Raw genomic sequence first — 20046 nt, 5'->3', positions numbered from 1 at the left:
CAGTCTCTGAAGATCGTTTTATTATAAGCACTATATAATTGAGTACATTCCAGCAGATATGCAGCAGCTACCATCAAAGAAAGCCTGGCCATAGCGCCAAAACTAGCACGTGCGCCTAGGACTAGGTAAGTAGTACTCACATCAATACCTTTCCAAGGCCCCTCCGATCGAGACAAGGTACACTTCATATCTCAGTACTCAGGATTACTTCAAGAATCCGAAGATCCTGAAAAGTGAAACCCCCAATATATATGAGAAACGGAGAGAATTGTTTGACCAGTACGAATTGAAGCATCGTTGTCAGTGTTTCTCAAACCATAGAGGCCAAAGAGGACTAATATAGACTGAGGATCTTAGCCTTATTCTACAGAGCATATAAGTCGTTATGGCACAGGGCTGGTCATTAACCATGGATCAATTGCAACTATACTCGAGATCATCACTCATGTTCAACAAAGACTGGTCATGCCATCTTCGTTTGGGTATAAGTGCTATTTTGGTCGTCTCCTATAGATGTAAACATCGTAACATCCAGTGTGCGGTGTTATTTGCGGGAGACTTGCTTTATATATCAGAAGAAAGAAGAGTGTATCATGTTGCAAATAATTCATGCTACCTCTAAGGTCCATTAAAACCCACAAGGTTGGCCCTGTCCTCATAGTCTCCCAAAGAGTAACGCCAAATATTCCCGCTGCAGGAACTGATACTATAATAGGATATCTCAATCTTCTGAATTCTTGTTGAATTCATATCAGCTGTGGTCTTCATGGCACAGCCGCCATCCTCGTCAACCCCGAAGGCACAAGGGGTATGCCATCATTGGCGACAGGTATCCATAGCAGGCAACAACATAGTGTTTCCGGTACATGCCCAGCGTCCTTCAGTGTACTCTGCTCTGTGAGATCACCGGCGAGCTAACGCAGGGACCTCTCGCGCGATGACTTGTTCAATGATGTGCGAGGTACTGAGTAGATCCTCCGGGAAGGTACACACGCTCATGAGCTACCTAATCCAACGTCCAAATCTATCGACACTGTGAAGTGGGTTGGCAGACAATTGTGTAGATTCGTAATCCATCGGTGACTGCCATCCTTACTGCAAGAGGCCTCCTGTAGGACAAATGCCAATGTAGCGGATCTTTGGGACGGTGTCACCGATCATGTCTTACCACTGCTGAGAGTTACGGGTCCCCAAATGGATTCGGCACAGCATCTGACACGATCAGTAGGCAATAAGCAGGTTCGGTCAGACACAACAACAGCCTGCCAAGTCAGCCAGGCACAAGACTGAGCTAGCAGCATTTCGATAGCGTTTGCTGTCTGAGAGACTGACTCAGAACAGAGAAGATCATGTACTCTATAGGTGCACAGGACCTGCTCTCGTACAGCAACTAGACCCAGAAGACCGTGGCAGATTATCTATGGTTGCTTTCTCCGCACGAAGGAACTCGGAGAGTACGGAAAATCGACTCCGTAGTGGAAGTAAAGCGTCTCGGCCGCGGACTTGCAGCATCTTTCCTGCACTTCCGCATTCCGCATACGAAACGTCAGGCAGGCCATTTGCTGAGTCTCAAGTGCGGTCACAACCACCCCACTTGACAACCAGCTATTTGGGTTGGTGATTATATACTCCGTGATCCTCTGCGTCTTTCGATCCTGGATCTGTTCTGATATTCATAATAGGAAAGAGATAAAGGAGTTGCCTGCTTCCAGTCAAAGATGACGTTTGCACTGGAGGAATATACGTACCGACCATGTTTGGTAAAGAGCATGGCGATCAATTGCACCGCCACGTCTCTTTGCTGTCGGTAATTGAAGGAAGCATCTCCCCCCTAGCGGGTCTGGAAGGTTACCGTCATACCGCACCAGAAGTACGTACCTTTGGTTACTCCTTCCAGGCTAAGCCTAATCCCCTCGGAAGGTCCGATGGTTATCTTGAGTGCCGATGGTCTGTCATTCTTCTGGAAATTGAAGGCACTTTGCAGGAAATATCATCATATTTACTCCATAATTCCCACATAAAGGATGGCTTGGTGATGAGTTGTTCGCTGAAAAAGCAATCTGACCGCTGCCTGGCTATACTCGGATCGCCAATGCAGACCGTACAGCAGGTATCTACACACTCAGTCTTGGATTATCGGGACATCCACTATGGAACGAATCAGCGTAAAGATAGGGCGCCTGCAGGGTTATCGTCTTTGGGTTATCCCTTCCACCACCAGCCGTCTACATCATTGCAAGCTGCAGACTATGATGTTATTTCTTGGGCCGGAGTACTCTGTGTGTGGTGTAGCACGATGTAATGAGTGATCCAAGATGCATAAGTGAAATCCAGCCGGTATGTCTGTCCAAGGAAGAAAGCTGGGGTAGCATGCAGGGAAACCCCGAATGAGTAAAGTAAAGCGAATCGAGGAATTGCTTGACCTCCCGAAAAATGTATTAAACTTGGAGGTCGCTGGCTTGATTATCGCTATCTTTAATTGCTGAAGCATGGAAGTGAGAGGAACACATAAGTTACAAAATACTGTGGCAGCTTACCCAGACAACCGGAGGGACGCGACACCGCCGATTAGGAGAAGTATGGAGCCACAGCCGACAGCTCCGACTCCCTGGGGCGCCCACAGGCTTCTAGGCTCTCTCCGACTATGGTGACGGTAACTATGGTGTCGACGGAAGTTCTTTTATTGCGGATGTAGAATGGACCATGTTACTGGTAGTACTATCACGAATTATATTGACGATGACATGGCCTCAATTGTAGGAGGCAATTTTTGTTTACCTTTTTACTTTTGCAGCCCCCCCCCTCCTCCTTCGAAATTGTTCGGAAGATAAGCCCGCGGAATATAGAAGAAGGCTAAGGCAATGCAGTCTGACGACTGACAACTATTCAGTGCTTAGTCTAACTAACTTACCACTACGCAGCCGAGATGGACCGAAGAACTAGTTAGGTTGGAGCTTAATAGCAGCAAAAAAGGAGCTCAACTATTACAGGGGAAGAGATTGGATGGAAGGTTGACTGGGCTGAATGCCTGGGAATGAATACATAGTCATAAACACGGGCCACGACAATACGTAAGTGCCACTGATACTCGTAGGTAATGTCGATTATTACTGCGTTCACCCTGTCATTAGTCTTCAGCCACGGTGGCTTCGACGGAGAATGAAGGCAGACCAAACTAGGCAGCTAAGTAAGCAGGATTGTCGAAGGAGACAAACTGGGTCACGAGCGAAACAAATTCGGTGCCTGTTAAAAGGAGGTACTAAGTTGATGGAAGAAAAGGAGTGATGGCAATTGTAGAGATGGAGAAGAAAGAAAGAAAAGAAAGAGAAAGAAAGGGCGTGGAACGATTATCCGACATCTCTCATCTGGTTGGCCCATAAACCATTTTATTAAATTCCAATGCGATACAAGCCATCAAACTGTACTGTGTCCTACTGAGGAGACTGGGAAAGCATATCACGTCATTCCCAAGTATGATACTTTTTTTTTTCTTTCTTTTTGCCTTTTGTTCCGTAGTCATCTACATACAGTAATAAAAGTGTGTCCAAGATGGGAGGAAAGAGAATAAATTAATCGAATCACATGAATGGGGAAATTGGAGTGAAAGGGGAGAGAGAGTGGGTGGAAAATAGAATCGTCATAATCTGAATCAAATCAAATCAAAATAAAATAAAAATAATAAAAGAACTAACTGGCTTTCACAGCCACATAGCATTTTCACCAGGAAAGGTGGATGGGGCTGGGCCAAATGTCGCTTGCCAACCGTTTCAGGCCCTTCTAGTCTGGGTTTGGTCAGGTTCCTTTCCTTAGTCACCCTACTTTTCGGGAACAGGGAGCCTCACCTGAAAGGACGGGGGGGGGGGGGGGGGGGAAACGAAGTTACGAAAGAACAGAACGTCGCCCAAACGAAGGAGGAGCCAAAAGCCAGCCCTGGGGCCAACCGCCGATAACTGACCCATACACACGCCAGCAGCAAAGCAGCAGCAGCAGTACCAATCCAGCTGCACCAAGCATTGTCTCTCTCCCTCTCCTCTCTTTCTCTCTCTCTCTCCCTCTCCCTCTCTTCTCTTCCATCCTTCTATCAACAACCTTCTCCTCCCTTCCTCATCATTGTTCCTTTGGGAACTTTTTTTTTTCTACCTTTCGTGCCATTCTTTCCTCGTAAACTCGTTTGTTGGGTTTATTACTGGAAACTCTTGGCTCGGCCATTCACCCTGCCTTTCCCTCCCTGAATATTTTAGTCCGCGCCCGTTGCGCCTACGACTCCCCTGCACCGTACGTGATAACCCTTTTCCTCGGGCGCCTGACTTGTCCCTTTCTCTACTCTCAACCTCCCCCATCCAACACCCCCATCCATCCACTCCTGCAACAACAGCTTCCCACCTCGCTCGTTGTCGTTGGCCACTCTTTCACCACATCATCCCCTTCATTTCTATTCAACTTCTCTTCCTCCTCGTCCTTTGCTAATCCTCCACGCTTCGAAAGATGGCTGAAATCCGCCGCAAGCTCGTCATCGTGGGCGATGGTGCCTGCGGTAAGACTTGTCTTTTGATGTGAGTATCCTCCCTTCTTCTAATTTCGCTACATAGGGATCAAGCAGTGAACTAACTCTGGCTTCTTGTTTTTCACCAGCGTCTTCTCCAAGGGTACCTTCCCTGAGGTTAGCTTCCACCGACCCTCCTGACCTGATCCTTATTGCCGTCTTTCACCCCCCCATGGCCATCCCGAGATATCTGGCTAGCCTTCCAGTCAACAAGCACTCCGCTTCTGTTAAGCTGACCCTATCACGCTTTAGGTGTACGTCCCTACCGTCTTCGAGAACTACGTCGCCGACGTAGAGGTCGATGGCAAGCACGTCGAGCTTGCCCTTTGGGATACGGCTGGTCAGGAAGATTATGACCGTCTTCGTCCTCTTTCATACCCTGACTCCCATGTCATCCTGATCTGTTTCGCGGTTGACTCTCCCGATTCTCTCGACAACGTCCAGGAGAAGGTTAGTTCTCCGCGACATGCCTGGTCTCCTTAGCGGGCAGATGGGCAAAGGACCTACTTTCCAGATAACTAATACCATTATAGTGGATCTCTGAGGTCCTCCACTTCTGTCAGGGACTCCCCATCATCCTTGTTGGCTGCAAGATGGATCTGCGCCACGACCCCAAGACCATCGAGGAGCTTCACAAGACCTCCCAAAAGCCGGTTACCCCTGAGCAGGTATGTGGCACACGACCAAAAGGATGCATCATCCCCCGATATAGAGGCTAATATGCGATTAGGGTGAGGAGGTTCGCAAGAAGATCGGTGCTTACAAGTACCTTGAGTGCTCTGCGCGCACCAACGAGGGTGTCCGCGAGGTCTTCGAGGCTGCCACCCGGGCTGCCCTTCTTACGAAGACCCACAAGAGTAAGAAGAAGTGCACTATCCTGTAAACTAGTTTTCTCTCCTTCGCAAAAGGTCTGTTTCATGCGGAGATTATATGAACGGATAAGCGTCTGATCCTTTGGTTTTCTACTATTTATTAAGAGGGGGTCATTCCGTTGGCGTGTTCCACTATGTGTGCCCGGATGCGAGTGTGGATAATGTTCAATCACGGGCACATGAGCTTCATGGGATATCTGGCTATGCACTTGGTCGACTTTCTATTTTGCAGACTTGATTTGATTTTCTAGGGAGGCGTTGTCTTCATAACCTCGTGGGTTTTTTCTTTTTTTCTTTCCTATCGGTTTCCAGCTCCATAGGCGCCTAACGGGATGGTTCTCGGTCACTATGGCAAGAAGGGCGCCAGGTTGCCTTCAAAGCAAACGTCCTCGCTACCCCCGAGTACTGCAGATCGGAATTGAGCAACTGGGGAATGCGTTCGTCTCACGTCTCTCCCATCAGTCAAATCTCTCGAATGTATCCGGTCCAAGGAAAGAAAAAGAAGTCGAGAATCGGAATCCCGATTCTCACTTTGTACGGATTCCCCTCAGCGCAGTCTTATCCCCCACTTCTGTTGTTTTTTCCCCTGTTTCGGTTAAAGAGAATGCATGGAATTTGTCGTTGGCTTGGTTTCTCCTACATGTCCTGCAGCCTATCCAGTCGAAACTGCACTGCATCATGTTCTATCGTCATGGTCTCCGAGCAGACATGAGGAATATCTAGCACGCCTATTAAGTTACTATTTACTAATCCACCATTTTCTCCCACTCTTTTCTCGTACTGTGATGATCCTATTGCGTATGCACTGCGTATTCTCCTAGTACAACCATCTATTTTAGCATCCGTACTTTCTGACCTACCTCAAATAGCAACACTCCATAGCCTAACATGGCGATATTCGGCAGCCTACAGACAGGGAAGGGGGGTGTGGATAGTAGACAGCAAGCCAAGGGGGGATTTGCCAATCCACTGATAGCTAGCGTCTAATGATAGTAACAACTAGCCGAACTAGATAGAAGTCAAGACGTAAGTTCAACCACGACCACTCATCCTGGTTTTCCCATCTATATATGGAAACTCGATAGTAGTGAGGAAAACAAGGAACAAATAGTTAGATTCGTAGTAGATAAATTTATAAAGCAGAAGATATAATGTAGTCATTTATAGTATATGATAGAAATAGGAATTAAGTTGTTATGCGGTATGTAATGAACCCGTTCAATTTCAATTGTTTTCATACATACGTTCGTACCGGCGGTTCTGTATGTGACTTACGGACGGGACTAATCGTTTTCAGGGGTAATGAACTATCCTAACTACGTACACAATTGTGTACCTGGGTTTTCTTCCCTACATGACTATGTACTTTTTTTCATAGGAAGAAGTGGGTGTAGTTTATATTTGATTTGTATAGTTTTGTTATATGCATGCTGATAGATGATCTAGTCACTGGGTGTTCTGCTATAGGTACTTGAGGACTGAAATATATACATCATGAGTTTAGCATAACAAATTCAAGGTGGATTATTGAATCAAGGCACGATTAACTACTCAGTTTCATTGCCTGTCATATCTTGCATATCCACTTCACTGTATCTCATGCTTCTTTTTACTCCGAGTCATGTATCGTGTGAAGCATCTATTTTCTGCCTCGCTTGTAGGTGGGTTTTATCTGTGGGTATGATCTTCGTTTTGAGTGGATAGTGAATTATTTACCTTCGGCTACAGTAGTACTTACAGTTGCTATTCTCCTTTGTCTGATTGGTTCAGGATTCAATGTATTAAAAGTGGTAGTACTGGCAGGGTGAATGATCTACCATATTCATTGAAAATAGTGACTGTCAAAGAATACCAATCGAGTCTCTTTATTGGTTGGTAAATGTATATATATCATGTCGTGTCTTATCTATTCAAGCTGAGTAGATTCTCAATATATCGTCTTGCGTCCAGGCCCAGCCCTTCGACAAGTTTCCCCGGTCCTGTATCGGTCCGCGATGCTTGCAATCCCGGCGACGACGCCCCGCCCAGATCGCGGAAGAACCGAGTGCTGCTACTGTTGCGTGCATGTCCGGACGGAGAGACGGAGTCACTGGATCTGCGGACGATGAATGCTTCCTGAAGGGGGGCATTATTGCTGTCCGGTTCCGTGTTGGTCTGGACGCTGGCGTTGGAGGCTGTGCTCCCTTGTTCTTGCCTGGGGGGTTCGGACATCCGAATCCAGACGATCCACCAGCCGCGGCTGGTCTTGCAGGTTCTTTCGACCTCGAGAGGTCGCGAGCGGGTTTCAAGGTGGGTGCTTAAGAGTCGGTGGTGGATATTGAGGCTCTCGACGCGCGACCATGGGTGTGTGGCTGGATCCCGGGGTTCGCTGACGGTGGACCCAAGGTCTGGTATGTTCGGGATTGAAGAGCGGATTGTTAAGTTTGTCTGATCGTAGACTAGATTGTAGACGGGCTGGCTTTTGCCGGTAAATCGCTTGTTGATGTCGAGGGCGTTATCGGACATGGAAATGCGAAGTTCTGCGGTGGCAGGTGATGTGGAATTGCTGAGAGACTTGTGGAGCGGGCTGAGTTGGTGGCTGATGGTTTGATATAGCGTCGGGTCGGATAGAGTCGAGGTTGCGGGATCAAATAGAAATGTATATATGAATGGTTGATGCTGTAAGTCTGTTAGTTCAGGTAGTAAGGCTGTGTGGTGTAGGGAAGACATACAATGTAGACTACTGCTTGCAGTTCTGTCAAGCCTTAGGCGAAGCTGGTTAGCTGTGGACGGTCTAATCACACGTTGAATTCCTTACCTGTTAGAGCCGGCTCCGTAGACTCTGACAATTGAATGTGCAAGCGTCTGTAGTTTATATTATTCTGCGATGGCCCTGTCTGACTTTCCGTTGGGTCAGAGCCCTCTTGCATAGGTGCACTCTGATTGTCAGTATTAGAAAGCAGGCCAACGAGAAATTTCCCACAGCTCTGAATCTTTTTGCCCTCACTGGGCTGAGGATCCTCCCCATTAATGGCTCCCGGGGCATCAGTAGACAAATCCGTCTGTTTGTCTGGACTCATCGGCCTGTCTTCTCGCTTTATAGCCTCGACTCGCGGGTGTGGACTGGCTGTTCCCGACGATACTCCCCAAGACGAGCCATAGCCAAGAGTGAGATATTTCACAAATGTCTCTGTCCTGAAGCCTATCCAATCGTTTCCTCGATCGCTTCCTACTGGTGAACTCTCGCCACTGGTATGTGAGCTCGACTTCTGTGGAGCCTGCGGAGACTCCGCTGTTCCTACCACGAGTGGAGGTGGTATACCTGGAGAGAAAGGGCGATCGGGTGTTGCAGCTTGAGGTTCCGCCATCATTTGCTTGGTGGGATCGCTTCCAGCTAGTTTGCTGCGGTGCTTTCTTCGCCGCTTTCGACGACGTGGTGAGCTTGGGTCTTCGCCTACACCGTATGCGTCGGCGCCGTATCTATAGATTGATTCCATCCATTGTGAGATTCGCAAGAGGGATGGTCTAGAGACTGCTCCGACTCCTGAAAATATAACGCCATCTGCCGGCCTAGGGCAGGCTCCCGAGCCAAGCCATCGATCCTCGCCGTCACCTATGTTCAGCGAATCTCCCGGTCTGTTGTTTGCTGCCGGTTCCTTGTCAGAGGAGCCAGGATCACCAAATCGTGAGACGACCAGGTCCAGGAGGCCATCTGTGCGGGCGACAAAGTCCTCTAAAACCTCCCTCTCCCCGCTTCCCCACTCTTCTTCGCCAACGCCGATTCCGAGTTCACCCCCAGCGGAGAGCTTGACGCCATTGTATATGTCAACAGCGGGGTTTCCGCTTAGAAGAACCTCCCAGGTCCATGCGAACCTCCACCAGAAATTATCAACAAGAGCACAGAATGTGGGTCTGCCAACACGGCTGTATAAGGCGTCAAGTGTCGAATCGTGGTGGAGAAGAAAGATGGAGTGGGCTCGACGCAATTGTTGTATTAGCAAAGCAGGAGGAGACATCTCCCTTGAGGAATAGCTGAATGAAGAAGACGAGGCATCGCGCTGAGAGGAAGTTGTGCTAGGTTGATCAAGTGGGAGGCGAGTTAGGTCGACAGACTGTAACAAGCTCAGCAGCTATTGATGTGATGCTCCGGCGCAAGTCTACCTACAGCTAGAATCCACCAGTCCTTCTCAAGTTCATGTAGAATAATCTGCGACTTTTCGGTTTCGACGTAATCGACTGCTTTCCCTTGCGAAAAGTCCCTAGGATCATTAGTACAGCGCCAGTTGTGGTAGAACGATGTAGAGCGAATCCCACCTGGCAAAGCCTACCATGCCCTGAGCCAGTCCTATCTGTCGCAAGATCTCATTCCAGTAATCGTTGGAGTATTGGTCGCCATCGTCAGCCGCGGAGCCTTCACGTCGGCGCGATCGACCCGATCGAGATGTATAGAAGACGACTTGGTCGCGGATTGTCTCGTCGGTCGGACCGAGGCGGGGGTTGTATATAGCGAGGAACGACAGTTGCGCAGGAATCACTGACGCTAAATCACTCTCCGGCATTGCACCATCTAACCGTGAGCTCCAGCTCACAGTGAAGCAGTGCAGTTGGGTGAGAAACACTCATCGTCACCAGACGGACTGGAGTAGTGGGCGGCGGTGACATCACGTGGTGGAGATGGGAGGTCGGCGAACTTGCCGGAGCTGCTGCGGATGCGACTGTTTGATTGTTCCGTCACCCGCAAATCGCCGCCGTCAATTGCTGGCCATGTTTCTCTTGCGGGGACCTGGAGCTCTCTGTGCCTACAGACGAGCCGGTCTTTTCCCATCCTTGTCACATAGATGCCTCGCGACGAAGGCCTACGACCCACTCCGGATTCTCTTTTGCGGATCTGACGATTTCAGCATAGCTTCGTTGAAAGCTCTCCATGAAGAACATGTCAAGCGACCGGATCGGATTGCCTCAATTGATGTCGTTTGCAGACCAGGGAAGAAGGTTGGAAGAGGGTTGAAGCAGATCCGCGAGGGTACTTATCTAGGCAAGCTTGACAAGTTGTTCGCGCAGCTAATTGTTTTTATGTTGCAGTTCCCATCAAAGCGGCCGCAAAGGAGTTGTCGCTTCCGATCCACGAGATAGATACTTTTCGAGGCTGGACGGTAACTCGCAGCTGTTGATACCTGCTATGGCTACGTGCTGACACTGTTAGCCGCCTACGCTACCCGGTGGCCCTATAAACCTGATCATTGCCGTCTCATTTGGGCTGTTCGTACCTCCGCGGCTTCTCAACGGCGCGAAGTATGGAGGTCTAAATGTCCATCCATCGTTGCTTCCCGAGTATGCAGTCGCAGATTACCCACGAACGGACCCCGCTAACACAATACTTGAAGCTTCCGGGGCCCTGCACCACTACATCATACCTTGTTAGCCGGTAAAACTAAGACCGGTGTCACCCTTCAGACGCTTGATCTCAAGCACTTCGATCATGGCACTATCCTGGCGCAGACTCCAGCCCCTGGCTTCGACATTCCCAATCCCGATGCATGCACAGTACCCGATTTATTGAATCTAGTCTGTCCGAAGGGCGCGGATATTCTCGTTAAGGGTATACGGGAAGGTCTCTTTGTTCCCCCGGTGGAAGATGCGGGCTGGCGAGCCTCTGAAGGAGACGGCCCATTGGTCCATGCGGCCAAGATCAAGCCGGAGGACAGGCATATTGATTGGCAAAACTGGTCATTCCTGGACATTAGCAGAAGGAATCGCGTTTTGGGTCCACTCTGGAGTAAGGCATTGGTTGCCAGCAACGCGTCCAGTGAAAAGCCTTCCTTCCAACACCGGCGAGTTATCTTCACCGAGTTTGAAGAAGTAACACCACTCAAAGGCTGCGACAAGTTCTCTGTTGTTCCAGGCTTGCCATTTGTAGATGGCACGCATCCCATCGATTCTACAAAGGGAAAGGGCGTTTACGTGTTCACGCGAGATGGGAAGCTCATTAAGGTACACCAGATGAAAGTGGAGGGGGAGCCGAATGCCGACGCTCTTCGCGCTGCTCTGAAGGCTCGGATGGTTGGTGACCGGACATTTTACTCTGGTGAAGTGGGCTTTACGCCGTTTTACAACCCTCTTGTGTAGGGACTGGTGATAAAAGTAAACTGATATGTGTTCTATCTTGCTAACGTCATGATACCAGCTCTAGCACTTAATATTTACCCGTTCCAGTGCCCAATGCCACATCAGAAAGTCTACTTCGCAAGGCTCCACATTTTCTCTATTTGAAGGAGAAGCCGGAATCTGAAAAGTTAGTTTTGTTGTAGACAACAAAAGCAAGAGCACTCACCGATCTGTATCTCTTGCCCAGTCATAGATGAATTTTGCGCAAGCATGACATATGCTTGAGCAGCGTCTTCAAGCTCAGGCTGTTCACGACCTCGTTAATAGGCGGAAACCGTGCATGGATTGGTCAAGAGCCTTACCACTTTCTTAAGGGCTGTCTTTGCCGTCCACCCCTCAATTGCTTGGGCAGGGAAGCGCTGGCCCTATGGTTCGTCCACATTAGCTCTACCGCCACCAAGATCCACTACCATTGCGATGGCGCTACTTACCCATTCAGTCAAAAGAAGGCCAGGAAGAACCGCATTCACGCGGACCTTGCTACCTTGAGTGTGTGCAAGGCATTTCACCATGTGCAGTCCTGTTGCTGATGTTAATTGGGATGCGAAGCGTCCATTGCGGCATGCTTACCTCCTGCTTTGGTGATCGCATATGGCAAACTGCTTCCAGTTGGCGAAACGGCCTATCTTGCAGATCAACACTTGCGCATCTTACTATTTCACCTTCGTAGAGGACCTACCGCAATAGATGAAGTGAGGAGGAACACGCCGCCCTCGGGGTTTGCGTTGAATGTGGGCAGTGCTGCTTTAAAAAGATAGAAGTGGCCTTTTACGTTCATTGACCAGCACTGAGGAATTCGTTAGCCTTGCAAATCACGGCGACCCTCTACAGGGTGCACGCCATTGTGACACCTACTCTATCCCATTCCTCGTCATTCATAGCGTCCAAGTCATTGAACTTGGTCATTTTGGTCCAACCCTGGCCATGCGTTCAGTCAATTTTCCCCTATTGCTGACACGGACCGGGATAGTAGCGACTCACTGCGTTCGAAACAATGATATCCAGGCCCCCCAACTGATCAATGGTGGCCTTGACAGCGTTAATGCAGTCATTCTGAACACCGGCATCCTAAATGATACAGCCACGATATCAGTCCAGCACTCCGTCAATGACACTCGTCACAACCTACACCTTGTATAGTAATAGCCTTGACCTTGTAACTCTCTTGAAGTTCCGCGGCCAATTTCTCAGCAGCGTCTTTGCTCGAAGCGTAATTGATGGCGACATTGCAACCCTCGGCGGCGTATTTCTGGGCTACAAGAGCACCCAGCCCTCTGAACATCCCATATCGTCAACAAATGCTCCAAAAAGGTGAACACAACGGAGCGAGTGAACATACCGTGAGCCGCCCGTGATGAGAGCAACGCGATTGCGCAGAGAATACATGATTATATGGCTAGATAGTTGATTGAATCGATAGAAGCAGATTTAGCAGAGCTGAGTCGACCTGAGGACACACCGAAGTAGTAGATAAGTACTTGACGAAGCGGGGTCAATCGGAGCTTATGTCGGCGGCGCTCATCTAGTTAACTAATGCCTGCTGCGGAACCCTCCGTCCGACTAGTACGTGACTTACGGTCTTTTTGTCTACTTGCAGGGTTGGAGGGGGTGGTGCACCTGCACTATATAGCTGCGCTTTTTCTACTATAAGGCCCAAGAATGCTGTTGGGTTTTCAGTCTTAGTGAGTCTAATTGTGGTATCATCATTGTCCAAGAATTATTAGTTTCCAGATCACCCCTGCCAGGTACAATGCAGAAGAAAAAGAGGGGAGACCAACCTTACTGTCTCCATGTATACCTCGGTTCGGCCCCTCGATGTGGTCCCGCCGCCGACTGATCGCCCGTAGGGCCCGACAGCTTGTTGCTAAGAAACATGGTGGATGACCCGACGGTCTAATATTAATGTCCAAGGGGTATCATGTATGATATGTCTATAGATACAACAGGCTAAGATCAAATCGCAAGACACCGCAAAGCAATCGAAGTTTTGAAGGCTTGTAGAATCGGAGAATCAACACCGGACACTCAATCCATAAGTGTACCCACGTATTCTGTCTCTTTCATTCCCGGCCACGCCTTCTTCCCTGCTAATGCGGGCCACTGGACCAGAAATCGATCGGCCAGAGGCAACAGAAGCTTTCCCGACAGGCTCAATGTAGTCACACGAGCCCATGATTCAACGAAGATTGTGCGCAGCTGGTAGGTACCCGGCGCGAGCACTGGCGCTGTTGCAGAGTCACTTTCTGATGTCCTTTTTCCGGGCGCAAAAGGAGAAATCAGCCCGCACAAAAACAGCCATAGACGAAGTAGCCGGGCGGCAACGATGACGCAGACCGCGGTGGCAGGGCCATTGGTGAGGATGAGGTCCGGGTATGGAGGGGATAGATGCGACGCTGGGCGAGAATGCCGGCTCTGGTCCGGATGAAGACCACGCAAGACCGAGAGACAGGACCAGAAGGAATTCAGTGTGGAGAAAGGCGCAGTAAGGTAGGATTGGTGTACGCGACGGGCGCGGGGTACCGTGACGATGGTGTAGGAGGGTTCTGGTGATGCGATTTTGGCATTGGAATTGACATGATGGTTTATATGGGTTGTTTCGAACTCAACAGCTTTCGTCGCGCTGAAATTGTCCCCAGAGCTTACGATGTAGGTTCGATGGGTGTATTTGGACGGATCTAGGTTCATGCGCCGGAGCATAGAGAACATCTCGGCTGTGTGGCCGCCGCTACCGAGGACGACTAGGAGATGAACCGGGGAGTTTCGTGGGCGCCATTTGGGGACTTGGCTGTTTTGTGATTTGGCGAGAGCGTAGATGAGGACCTGAAAGTTATCGAGTGGGTGGATTAGCTTTGGTTGTATAGGGGAGATGATGTGCAAGGAATTGCTTACAATGAGCGTAAATATGCAGGCTATGGCAGTAAAGCCGATAGCCAGGAAGAGGCTAGTCCAGGACAGCCATGACTCCATGGGACTAAGAGGTTGCTGTATGTATTGTTTGAGATGAACCGACGATGTGTTATTGAGGATGTGGCAGGTTCCAGAGTTGTCGCAGTTGTCGCATGCGGCCGGCGGAACGAATGAACTCTATGTATATAGTGACAGCGCATTAAAAGGCGGAGACTTCTTCAAACCTTGTCAAACCAACCCCATAGCTAGTTACGACAATAGCTGGGGAGCGACAAGTGAATGAGGAGTAATTGTTGCGGGGGGCGTTAGATGCTTGGGGATCTATCTGGAAGCTGGATAACTATCCAGGCACGTGGTCCGTGCTAGTCTCGGCGATTATTTTGGTGTTGTTGTCTTAACTCCTTCCTCTGATTTTCCCCCATCATCCATCCCATTTCTTATCGTCACCGCCATCAATGTCCACCTACACGGCTTGAGATGGCTTCATTGTTCGCTAAGCGATTCAAATGCTTTTATTGCGGGCGTCGCTCGGCCCACTCCGACAGCGATACTGCCCGCAAATGGCGTTGCAAACATTGCGAAGCCGTCAACTACCTGGATGAGGTAAGTCCTGTGTTTTGTGTATTCCGGCGTCAAGCAATGTTTCAAGTACTGATTGCCTCGGCGGTTGCGCTCCATAGAAAGGAGAAATCACGGATCCTCCCGCTGCAGAAACAAATCCAGACGTCTACGGTCCTGGGGCATCAAGCCCGCCATTCGAATCCACCGACTTTACAGCCTCCAGCTTATTCTGCGCCCAATGTCTTCGAAACCAACACCTCTTCACCAGCGCTTTGGCGTCCTATTTTCCATCGTCTGATGATCCGAACTACAGCGCATATGAGAAGGAGTACCCCAAATTTCGCAAGAACTTAGAGGAGCGTTATCCGCAGGTGTGCGTCAAATGCGAACCCAGAGTGAAGCAACGCATACGTCAGGCAGGATATGAAGCCAAGTCAGACCACCTGAGACGCATGATGGACCGGAGTAAAGCTGGAAGGGCCGCTCGGCAAGCACGTCGATGGAACTGGAGGAACCTGTTGGTCTTAGCTGGTGCTCTGGGTTACTGGATTAGTGTTGCTGGTCAACTTAGCTGGAATGTGTGGAGTGCTTTGACTGTTGAGGAGTGGGAACCGCTGCAGGATCCAGACTCCCCCTCGATGTCGCCCTCTATTTTCTCTTGCGTGAACCTTCTCTTCGAGACCCGCCGCGTGCCGAACCATTGCTCAATAGACCTGGCACCGTACGCCGGTCTTGCGCTGATTGCGGGCATCCTGTCCATTTGGTGGAACCCGAAATTGCGACTCAAGGTTGAAGGGCGAGGAGGTCGCTTCGTCAAACTAGGAGAGTACTACCAGGTTCAGCTCATTATTTTGGTGGTGCGATGCGCTTTCTGGGGCGTCTTAAGGGATCCGTCATCAAGCGGACTGCCACCAGACCTGCCACCAACACTGCATCTCTTCATGATCTTCTTCACGATTATGGTGAGCTAAACATCTGACAACTATTATCTGAGCCCAGCATGCTAATAATTTCTCAGTCTGTCATGGTCTCCCGGCGGATAGTGCGCTACGATACCCGGCCATTGGTAGACTGGACCGATGACACGCCCGCAGCCACGCCAAACCGCAGAACCGAAGCTTCCCCTCCGCCCTCTACGACTACCGGACAGGAGTTTTCGACCCCAAGCTCCAATCTTCGGCAGCGCACCTCTCGTTTCCCTCTCGAAAAGCTAGGCACCCCAAGGACGACCACACCGCGGGCAGCCCTCGAGACCCCAACCATTCCCACACCACCTCCAGAATCTGATGACATGGACTGGACTCCCTCCGTGCAGCACGAACTCACACCGAGTGTCAGCGTTCATCAAAGGGATCAGAAGTCCGTGCTCGATGGGCCGATGCCTTTCTATGGATCCGTTCCTGCTGCACCACAGCCACCCGCATGGAACCTGCGCAATAAACCCGCTCAGCGTGTGAAACCAATCGAACAAGTCGTTGAACGCAACCCATTCCACCGCACTCCTACTCAAAACCTCCGATGGCATCGCAACCAAAACAGCCCAGACTCAGTGTTTGCACCTCCCAAGTTTTTCCCTGTGAGCGACCATGCTGCGACTACCGGACTCGAAAGTTTGTTTGACCGAACCTTCACTATCAAGTCGCCCGAGGATGAAGAGGACAGCTCTTGGCAGTCTCACCATCAATCATCGAACTCACACTCTCGCCAGTCTGCCAACTTGCGGGGTTATTTTGTGTACCAATATCTTCGATTAGGCCTGCTACTTGTCTCACTCGCTGCCTGGGTCCTGTCCCAGTATGACCGCTTGTCAATTCCAGGGAACTATGTAGAGGTGGCCTCCTTGGGCAGTGCTAGCTTGATTGCTGGATTCGCTCTTTTGGAGGCCCTCAAGCAACCTATAGTGCAATGGAACGGCATGGAAATTCTTGTTTACTTTGCGGAGCTTGTGGCAGCTGTCCATCTCGGCGGGAACCTTCCGCGAGTGTCAATCGAGCGCCATTACTTCGACAGATACGGCCAGCTGCTTCTGGTGTTCATGGCGGCCCAGGAGGCGCTTGGTCTGCTCTCGCTATACAACATAGCCAGAGCAACAAGCACTGGTCCTCAGCCACAACAATCGGGGCATAACTCGCCATCGAATGGCGAGAATCCCGGACATTCTCCTCAACCGGCGATCGATAACCAACCTCTGCAGTCATTCACTTCTCAGCGGTCTGCGCCGCCCCTTTCTTTCTCTTCTACTGTCCCAACCTCTAGCTTTGCGACACAATCGCCGGAGCCGTACTACTCGCTTGCCCCTTCCCCATACGACGGGTCTTCCAGCAAGGATCACAGCTTCAGTCTCAAAAGTCTGAAAGGGAACGATTCCGACGCCTCGGATTACTACGATCGAGACTCAGACACGGAGACAACCGTGACTACCGCAACCACAGCTACTAGCAACACTGTCCGGAACATCCGGTACGGACGAGCCGCCAGCGAAGCGATGTTCTCGCCGCGACGAACCGAGCTGGGTCCCGGAATTGGGGGGTTGAGTCTCGAAGATAGGCCCGCCCGGCGAGTCACCCGGAGCCAGTCGAAACTCCAAGGCGAGGGCTTTCGTCGATTCCCGACTCGGGGCCTGAAATAGGCCTGTTTCTGATCTTTTTTGCTTCTGTCAGAATTTTCCTTCTTGTGGTTCTACTTTCGCATTCTGTTCCAGGGTGCATCATCTTCAGCGCTTGCACTAGAGGAGTTGGGTTGGCTGTGCCTTGATTGTATTCAACCTGTTCACACTGTTCATACGCGGGTCGCATATTGCGGGGGGTTGTTGTACTTCTGTTCTTCGTTTACTATTTCTTCTTAGGTCCTCGTGGAGATTGTTTCGGGTGTTTGGGGGGTTGTACATAGCAGGTAGAGTACATACGACTTATGAATGATGACTGAATATCATACAATGTGACTATCCCAAGGTAAATTTTGAGTATGTCGAACTTATTCCATCCTGTATGTACACCACGAGTTCTAGTGAGCTGACCAGTAACTACCGTAGACATGCGTGATTGTCAGCAATTGCATGTCTCAAACCCAACCCAAGACAAAACCGTTATAGCATATTATAGTGAACCCAGAAAACTAGAAGATGCGATAGCACATGTTCTAGTCTTCATACATAACCGCAGAGTAGTATACATAGCATACAGTAGTCTATAGCAATATAGTAATCTATCGTACATGAAGTAGAGCGATGCAATATGAAGTGAAGAGGGTAGTAATCTCGTATCTAGACCCACCCAAGTTTAGTCGCAATAAACCTAGCGAGTTCCTCTATAGTAGCTGCATCCTCTTCCGCCCCCAACTGTTCGTATAGAATCTCTTTCCAGTGGGTCGGCCGGATCTCGTGAAGCTTACGCCCCTTGAGTGCCTCCTGCAGACGGGCAGCCTGCTCCGAGCCGACGGAGGAATCGGACGAGACGGAGATGTGGCTCTCCAGGATGGCCCCGTGTTTGAGGCGGAGAAACACACGTGTCTGGGTCGTTTAATTAGGTTAGTTATAGATTCTTGCTTACTGATGCCAAGAGAAAGGGAAAGCGCCATCTTACAGAAGGAGGTAGGGATGATGGAAGGGCGGGGCGTTCGCGAGGATCCTCTTCCACGGGGTAAGTCGAGAAGATGAATTGGGGCGTTTGCGTGTATTTCCATTCCAGCGACTGTTGCAAATTTTCAATACTGTGTTAGTTTACGGTTTCTTAGCCTTGACTTGTCGGGGTATCGAGCAGCGACTCACTCGTAATTCGTCGATGCCTTTCTTGATCTCGGGCTCTTCGTAGCCTTGGGCTTCTCCCACCGCTCCGACGACCCAATCGTCTCCTGCGTATAGCTCTGCGTCGTGGACATAGGCACGCTGCGCGCGGCGCACAGCATCCGGATTGGTCTGGTATAGCTCTGCAAACTCCGTCATGATATTGGCGATCACGTCTTGGATTCCGAATGGGATGGAGGCGTCGGCGAACACGGACGATACATTGGCGACGGGGGATCGCACACTTTCCACGCCTTTGGCCTTGATGTAGTCTCTTGCGGGCGATCGTAAGAACGAACCGAGGGAATTGATGTTGGGCGAATCGAGTAGGCAGGTGCCGTGGTGAAGCGCGCGGTGTCGCGTAAGCTTGAACGCTGAGCCGGAGATCTTTCGAGGTTGGGATTGCCCTTCGTCAAGGGACATGACGATGTCGTGGCGGTCATTGACGCTGGTCGTGGTCGCTCCGACACGGTGCAATGCGCGCACGACCATCTCCGCATGTTTGTTGCGTGTGAATGTCGGTCGCGGGGAGATCACGCTGTAGTTGAGATTGCCCTCGTCGTGAAAGACGGCACCACCGCCAGACCGTCGTCGGACGTAGAGCGCATCTTCGGTGTCATTGTAGGAGTGGATTCCGTGCTCCGCGGTTCCGCGGTCATTATGTAGCACTCGAAGGTTGGTCTCGAGCCATGGGTTCTGATTGCGCCCGATTACCACGCACGGTCGGTTGATATATAGGAAGAGGATGTTCGAGTCTGCTGGCGCATGCTCCAGCAGAAAGTGTTCGATGGAGAGGTTCACGTAGGGATCGGTGGAGAGAGATTGGTAGATTTGGTGTCGGGAGGACTGGCGACTGGCGAGCTGGGCGAATTGGTCGGCGGAGAATGAGGAATTCCACCGCACGGCATTAGAACGCAGGCTGGCGCTGGGATGGGGAACTCGGAGCGACGATAGCCAGCATGTTGCTCGAGAGGAGAAGAGACGCATTGGAGGGTTTAGAGAGCTGCCGAGCAACTCATGGCCAGTCCAGAACAGGTAGAGAGGAAGGGAAAGAAAGCAAGTGAAGATGGTGACAATACTGTAAGTATCATCATAATGCAAGATACCAGGCGTACCTTCAAAACAGACCGAACGGTACCTACAGTCGGAGAGGATGATGGACCAATGGGGGCCAAGGAACGAGGCCGATCTCGCCGGGAGCTAAACCGCACACGATCAAAGTGGCAGCCCGACGTGCC

General features: G+C 50.4%; 9 protein-coding genes across 9 annotated transcripts; 4 read left to right on the top strand and 5 right to left on the bottom strand.

The window, feature by feature from the left end:
• Positions 1-1002: 1002 nt before the first annotated feature.
• On the bottom strand, positions 1003-1559 carry BO79DRAFT_229216 (uncharacterized protein; the record flags this gene model as incomplete). Its single annotated transcript, XM_025684022.1, has 3 exons — positions 1003-1091; positions 1169-1354; positions 1448-1559. 3 exons carry the CDS (start codon positions 1557-1559, stop codon positions 1003-1005), a joined length of 387 nt encoding a protein of 128 aa, XP_025539012.1.
• Positions 1560-4485: 2926 nt separating this feature from the next.
• rho1 (Rho family GTPase RHO1) lies at positions 4486-5426 on the top strand (the record flags this gene model as incomplete). Its single annotated transcript, XM_025684021.1, has 5 exons — positions 4486-4553; positions 4633-4660; positions 4796-4993; positions 5077-5211; positions 5274-5426. 5 exons carry the CDS (start codon positions 4486-4488, stop codon positions 5424-5426), a joined length of 582 nt encoding a protein of 193 aa, XP_025539011.1.
• A 169-nt stretch (positions 5427-5595) lies between these two features.
• BO79DRAFT_21700 (uncharacterized protein) lies at positions 5596-6185 on the top strand. Its single transcript, XM_025683342.1, has one exon. The coding sequence runs from the start codon at positions 5764-5766 to the stop codon at positions 6136-6138; it is 375 nt and encodes a 124-aa protein (XP_025539010.1). The 5' UTR covers positions 5596-5763; the 3' UTR covers positions 6139-6185.
• Positions 6186-7278: 1093 nt separating this feature from the next.
• Positions 7279-9984, bottom strand: BO79DRAFT_174578 (uncharacterized protein). Its single transcript, XM_025679751.1, has 5 exons — positions 9709-9984; positions 9560-9653; positions 8213-9506; positions 8127-8158; positions 7279-8073 (listed from the first exon to the last, which is right to left on the bottom strand). The coding sequence occupies exons 1-5, from the start codon at positions 9951-9953 to the stop codon at positions 7318-7320; spliced, it is 2421 nt and encodes an 806-aa protein (XP_025539009.1). The 5' UTR covers positions 9954-9984; the 3' UTR covers positions 7279-7317.
• Positions 9985-10146: 162 nt separating this feature from the next.
• Positions 10147-11625, top strand: BO79DRAFT_196314 (methionyl-tRNA formyltransferase). Its single transcript, XM_025681195.1, has 4 exons — positions 10147-10417; positions 10477-10547; positions 10598-10725; positions 10779-11625. Exons 1-4 carry the CDS (start codon positions 10159-10161, stop codon positions 11518-11520), a joined length of 1200 nt encoding a protein of 399 aa, XP_025539008.1. The 5' UTR covers positions 10147-10158; the 3' UTR covers positions 11521-11625.
• On the bottom strand, positions 11568-13034 carry BO79DRAFT_209493 (SDR family NAD(P)-dependent oxidoreductase). The gene is made up of 10 exons (XM_025682611.1): positions 12899-13034; positions 12689-12833; positions 12541-12627; positions 12415-12477; positions 12239-12346; positions 12130-12181; positions 11991-12079; positions 11862-11924; positions 11726-11804; positions 11568-11679 (listed from the first exon to the last, which is right to left on the bottom strand). Exons 1-10 carry the CDS (start codon positions 12943-12945, stop codon positions 11657-11659), a joined length of 756 nt encoding a protein of 251 aa, XP_025539007.1. The 5' UTR covers positions 12946-13034; the 3' UTR covers positions 11568-11656.
• Positions 13035-13584: 550 nt separating this feature from the next.
• On the bottom strand, positions 13585-14591 carry BO79DRAFT_196309 (glycosyltransferase family protein; the record flags this gene model as incomplete). Its single annotated transcript, XM_025681194.1, has 2 exons — positions 14449-14591; positions 13585-14379 (listed from the first exon to the last, which is right to left on the bottom strand). The coding sequence occupies exons 1-2, from the start codon at positions 14524-14526 to the stop codon at positions 13585-13587; spliced, it is 873 nt and encodes a 290-aa protein (XP_025539006.1). The 5' UTR covers positions 14527-14591.
• A 352-nt stretch (positions 14592-14943) lies between these two features.
• On the top strand, positions 14944-17930 carry BO79DRAFT_245906 (uncharacterized protein; the record flags this gene model as incomplete). The annotated part of the gene is made up of 3 exons (XM_025685507.1): positions 14944-15069; positions 15147-15989; positions 16046-17930. The coding sequence occupies 3 exons, from the start codon at positions 14944-14946 to the stop codon at positions 17654-17656; spliced, it is 2580 nt and encodes an 859-aa protein (XP_025539005.1). The 3' UTR covers positions 17657-17930.
• Positions 17931-18253: 323 nt separating this feature from the next.
• On the bottom strand, positions 18254-19816 carry BO79DRAFT_21654 (putative lipoate--protein ligase). Its single transcript, XM_025683326.1, has 3 exons — positions 18794-19816; positions 18609-18716; positions 18254-18535 (listed from the first exon to the last, which is right to left on the bottom strand). Exons 1-3 carry the CDS (start codon positions 19793-19795, stop codon positions 18290-18292), a joined length of 1356 nt encoding a protein of 451 aa, XP_025539004.1. The 5' UTR covers positions 19796-19816; the 3' UTR covers positions 18254-18289.
• Positions 19817-20046: the final 230 nt, after the last annotated feature.

Source organism: Aspergillus costaricaensis (assembly GCF_003184835.1).
Source record: "Aspergillus costaricaensis CBS 115574 unplaced genomic scaffold BO79scaffold_18, whole genome shotgun sequence".
Lineage (NCBI taxonomy): Eukaryota > Fungi > Ascomycota > Eurotiomycetes > Eurotiales > Aspergillaceae > Aspergillus > Aspergillus costaricensis.
This window is presented reverse-complemented; position numbering and strand designations above follow the sequence as displayed.

Bases quoted from the DNA above. Each gene is read 5' to 3' on its own strand.
- BO79DRAFT_21654 (XM_025683326.1), bottom strand. From the start codon at position 19,795: ATGCGTCTCTTCTCCTCTCGAGCAACATGCTGGCTATCGTCGCTCCGA. The intron at 18,717-18,793 runs GTGAGTCGCTGC...AATTTGCAACAG, and splicing joins AAGGCATCGACGAATTACGA to TCGCTGGAATGGAAATACAC. The intron at 18,536-18,608 runs GTAAGATGGCGC...TAAACGACCCAG, and splicing joins CATCATCCCTACCTCCTTCT to ACACGTGTGTTTCTCCGCCT.
- BO79DRAFT_196314 (XM_025681195.1), top strand. From the start codon at position 10,159: ATGTTTCTCTTGCGGGGACCTGGAGCTCTCTGTGCCTACAGACGAGCC. The intron at 10,548-10,597 runs GTAACTCGCAGC...TGACACTGTTAG, and splicing joins ATACTTTTCGAGGCTGGACG to CCGCCTACGCTACCCGGTGG. The intron at 10,726-10,778 runs GTATGCAGTCGC...CAATACTTGAAG, and splicing joins CATCCATCGTTGCTTCCCGA to CTTCCGGGGCCCTGCACCAC.
- BO79DRAFT_21700 (XM_025683342.1), top strand. From the start codon at position 5,764: ATGGCAAGAAGGGCGCCAGGTTGCCTTCAAAGCAAACGTCCTCGCTAC.
- BO79DRAFT_209493 (XM_025682611.1), bottom strand. From the start codon at position 12,945: ATGTATTCTCTGCGCAATCGCGTTGCTCTCATCACGGGCGGCTCACG. The intron at 12,628-12,688 runs GTAGGTTGTGAC...TGTATCATTTAG, and splicing joins AGGCTATTACTATACAAGGT to GATGCCGGTGTTCAGAATGA. The intron at 12,347-12,414 runs GTAGGTGTCACA...CGAATTCCTCAG, and splicing joins ATGACGAGGAATGGGATAGA to TGCTGGTCAATGAACGTAAA.
- BO79DRAFT_174578 (XM_025679751.1), bottom strand. From the start codon at position 9,953: ATGCCGGAGAGTGATTTAGCGTCAGTGATTCCTGCGCAACTGTCGTTC. The intron at 9,654-9,708 runs GTGGGATTCGCT...TAATGATCCTAG, and splicing joins GGCATGGTAGGCTTTGCCAG to GGACTTTTCGCAAGGGAAAG. The intron at 8,159-8,212 runs GTAAGGAATTCA...GCTTCGCCTAAG, and splicing joins TACGGAGCCGGCTCTAACAG to GCTTGACAGAACTGCAAGCA.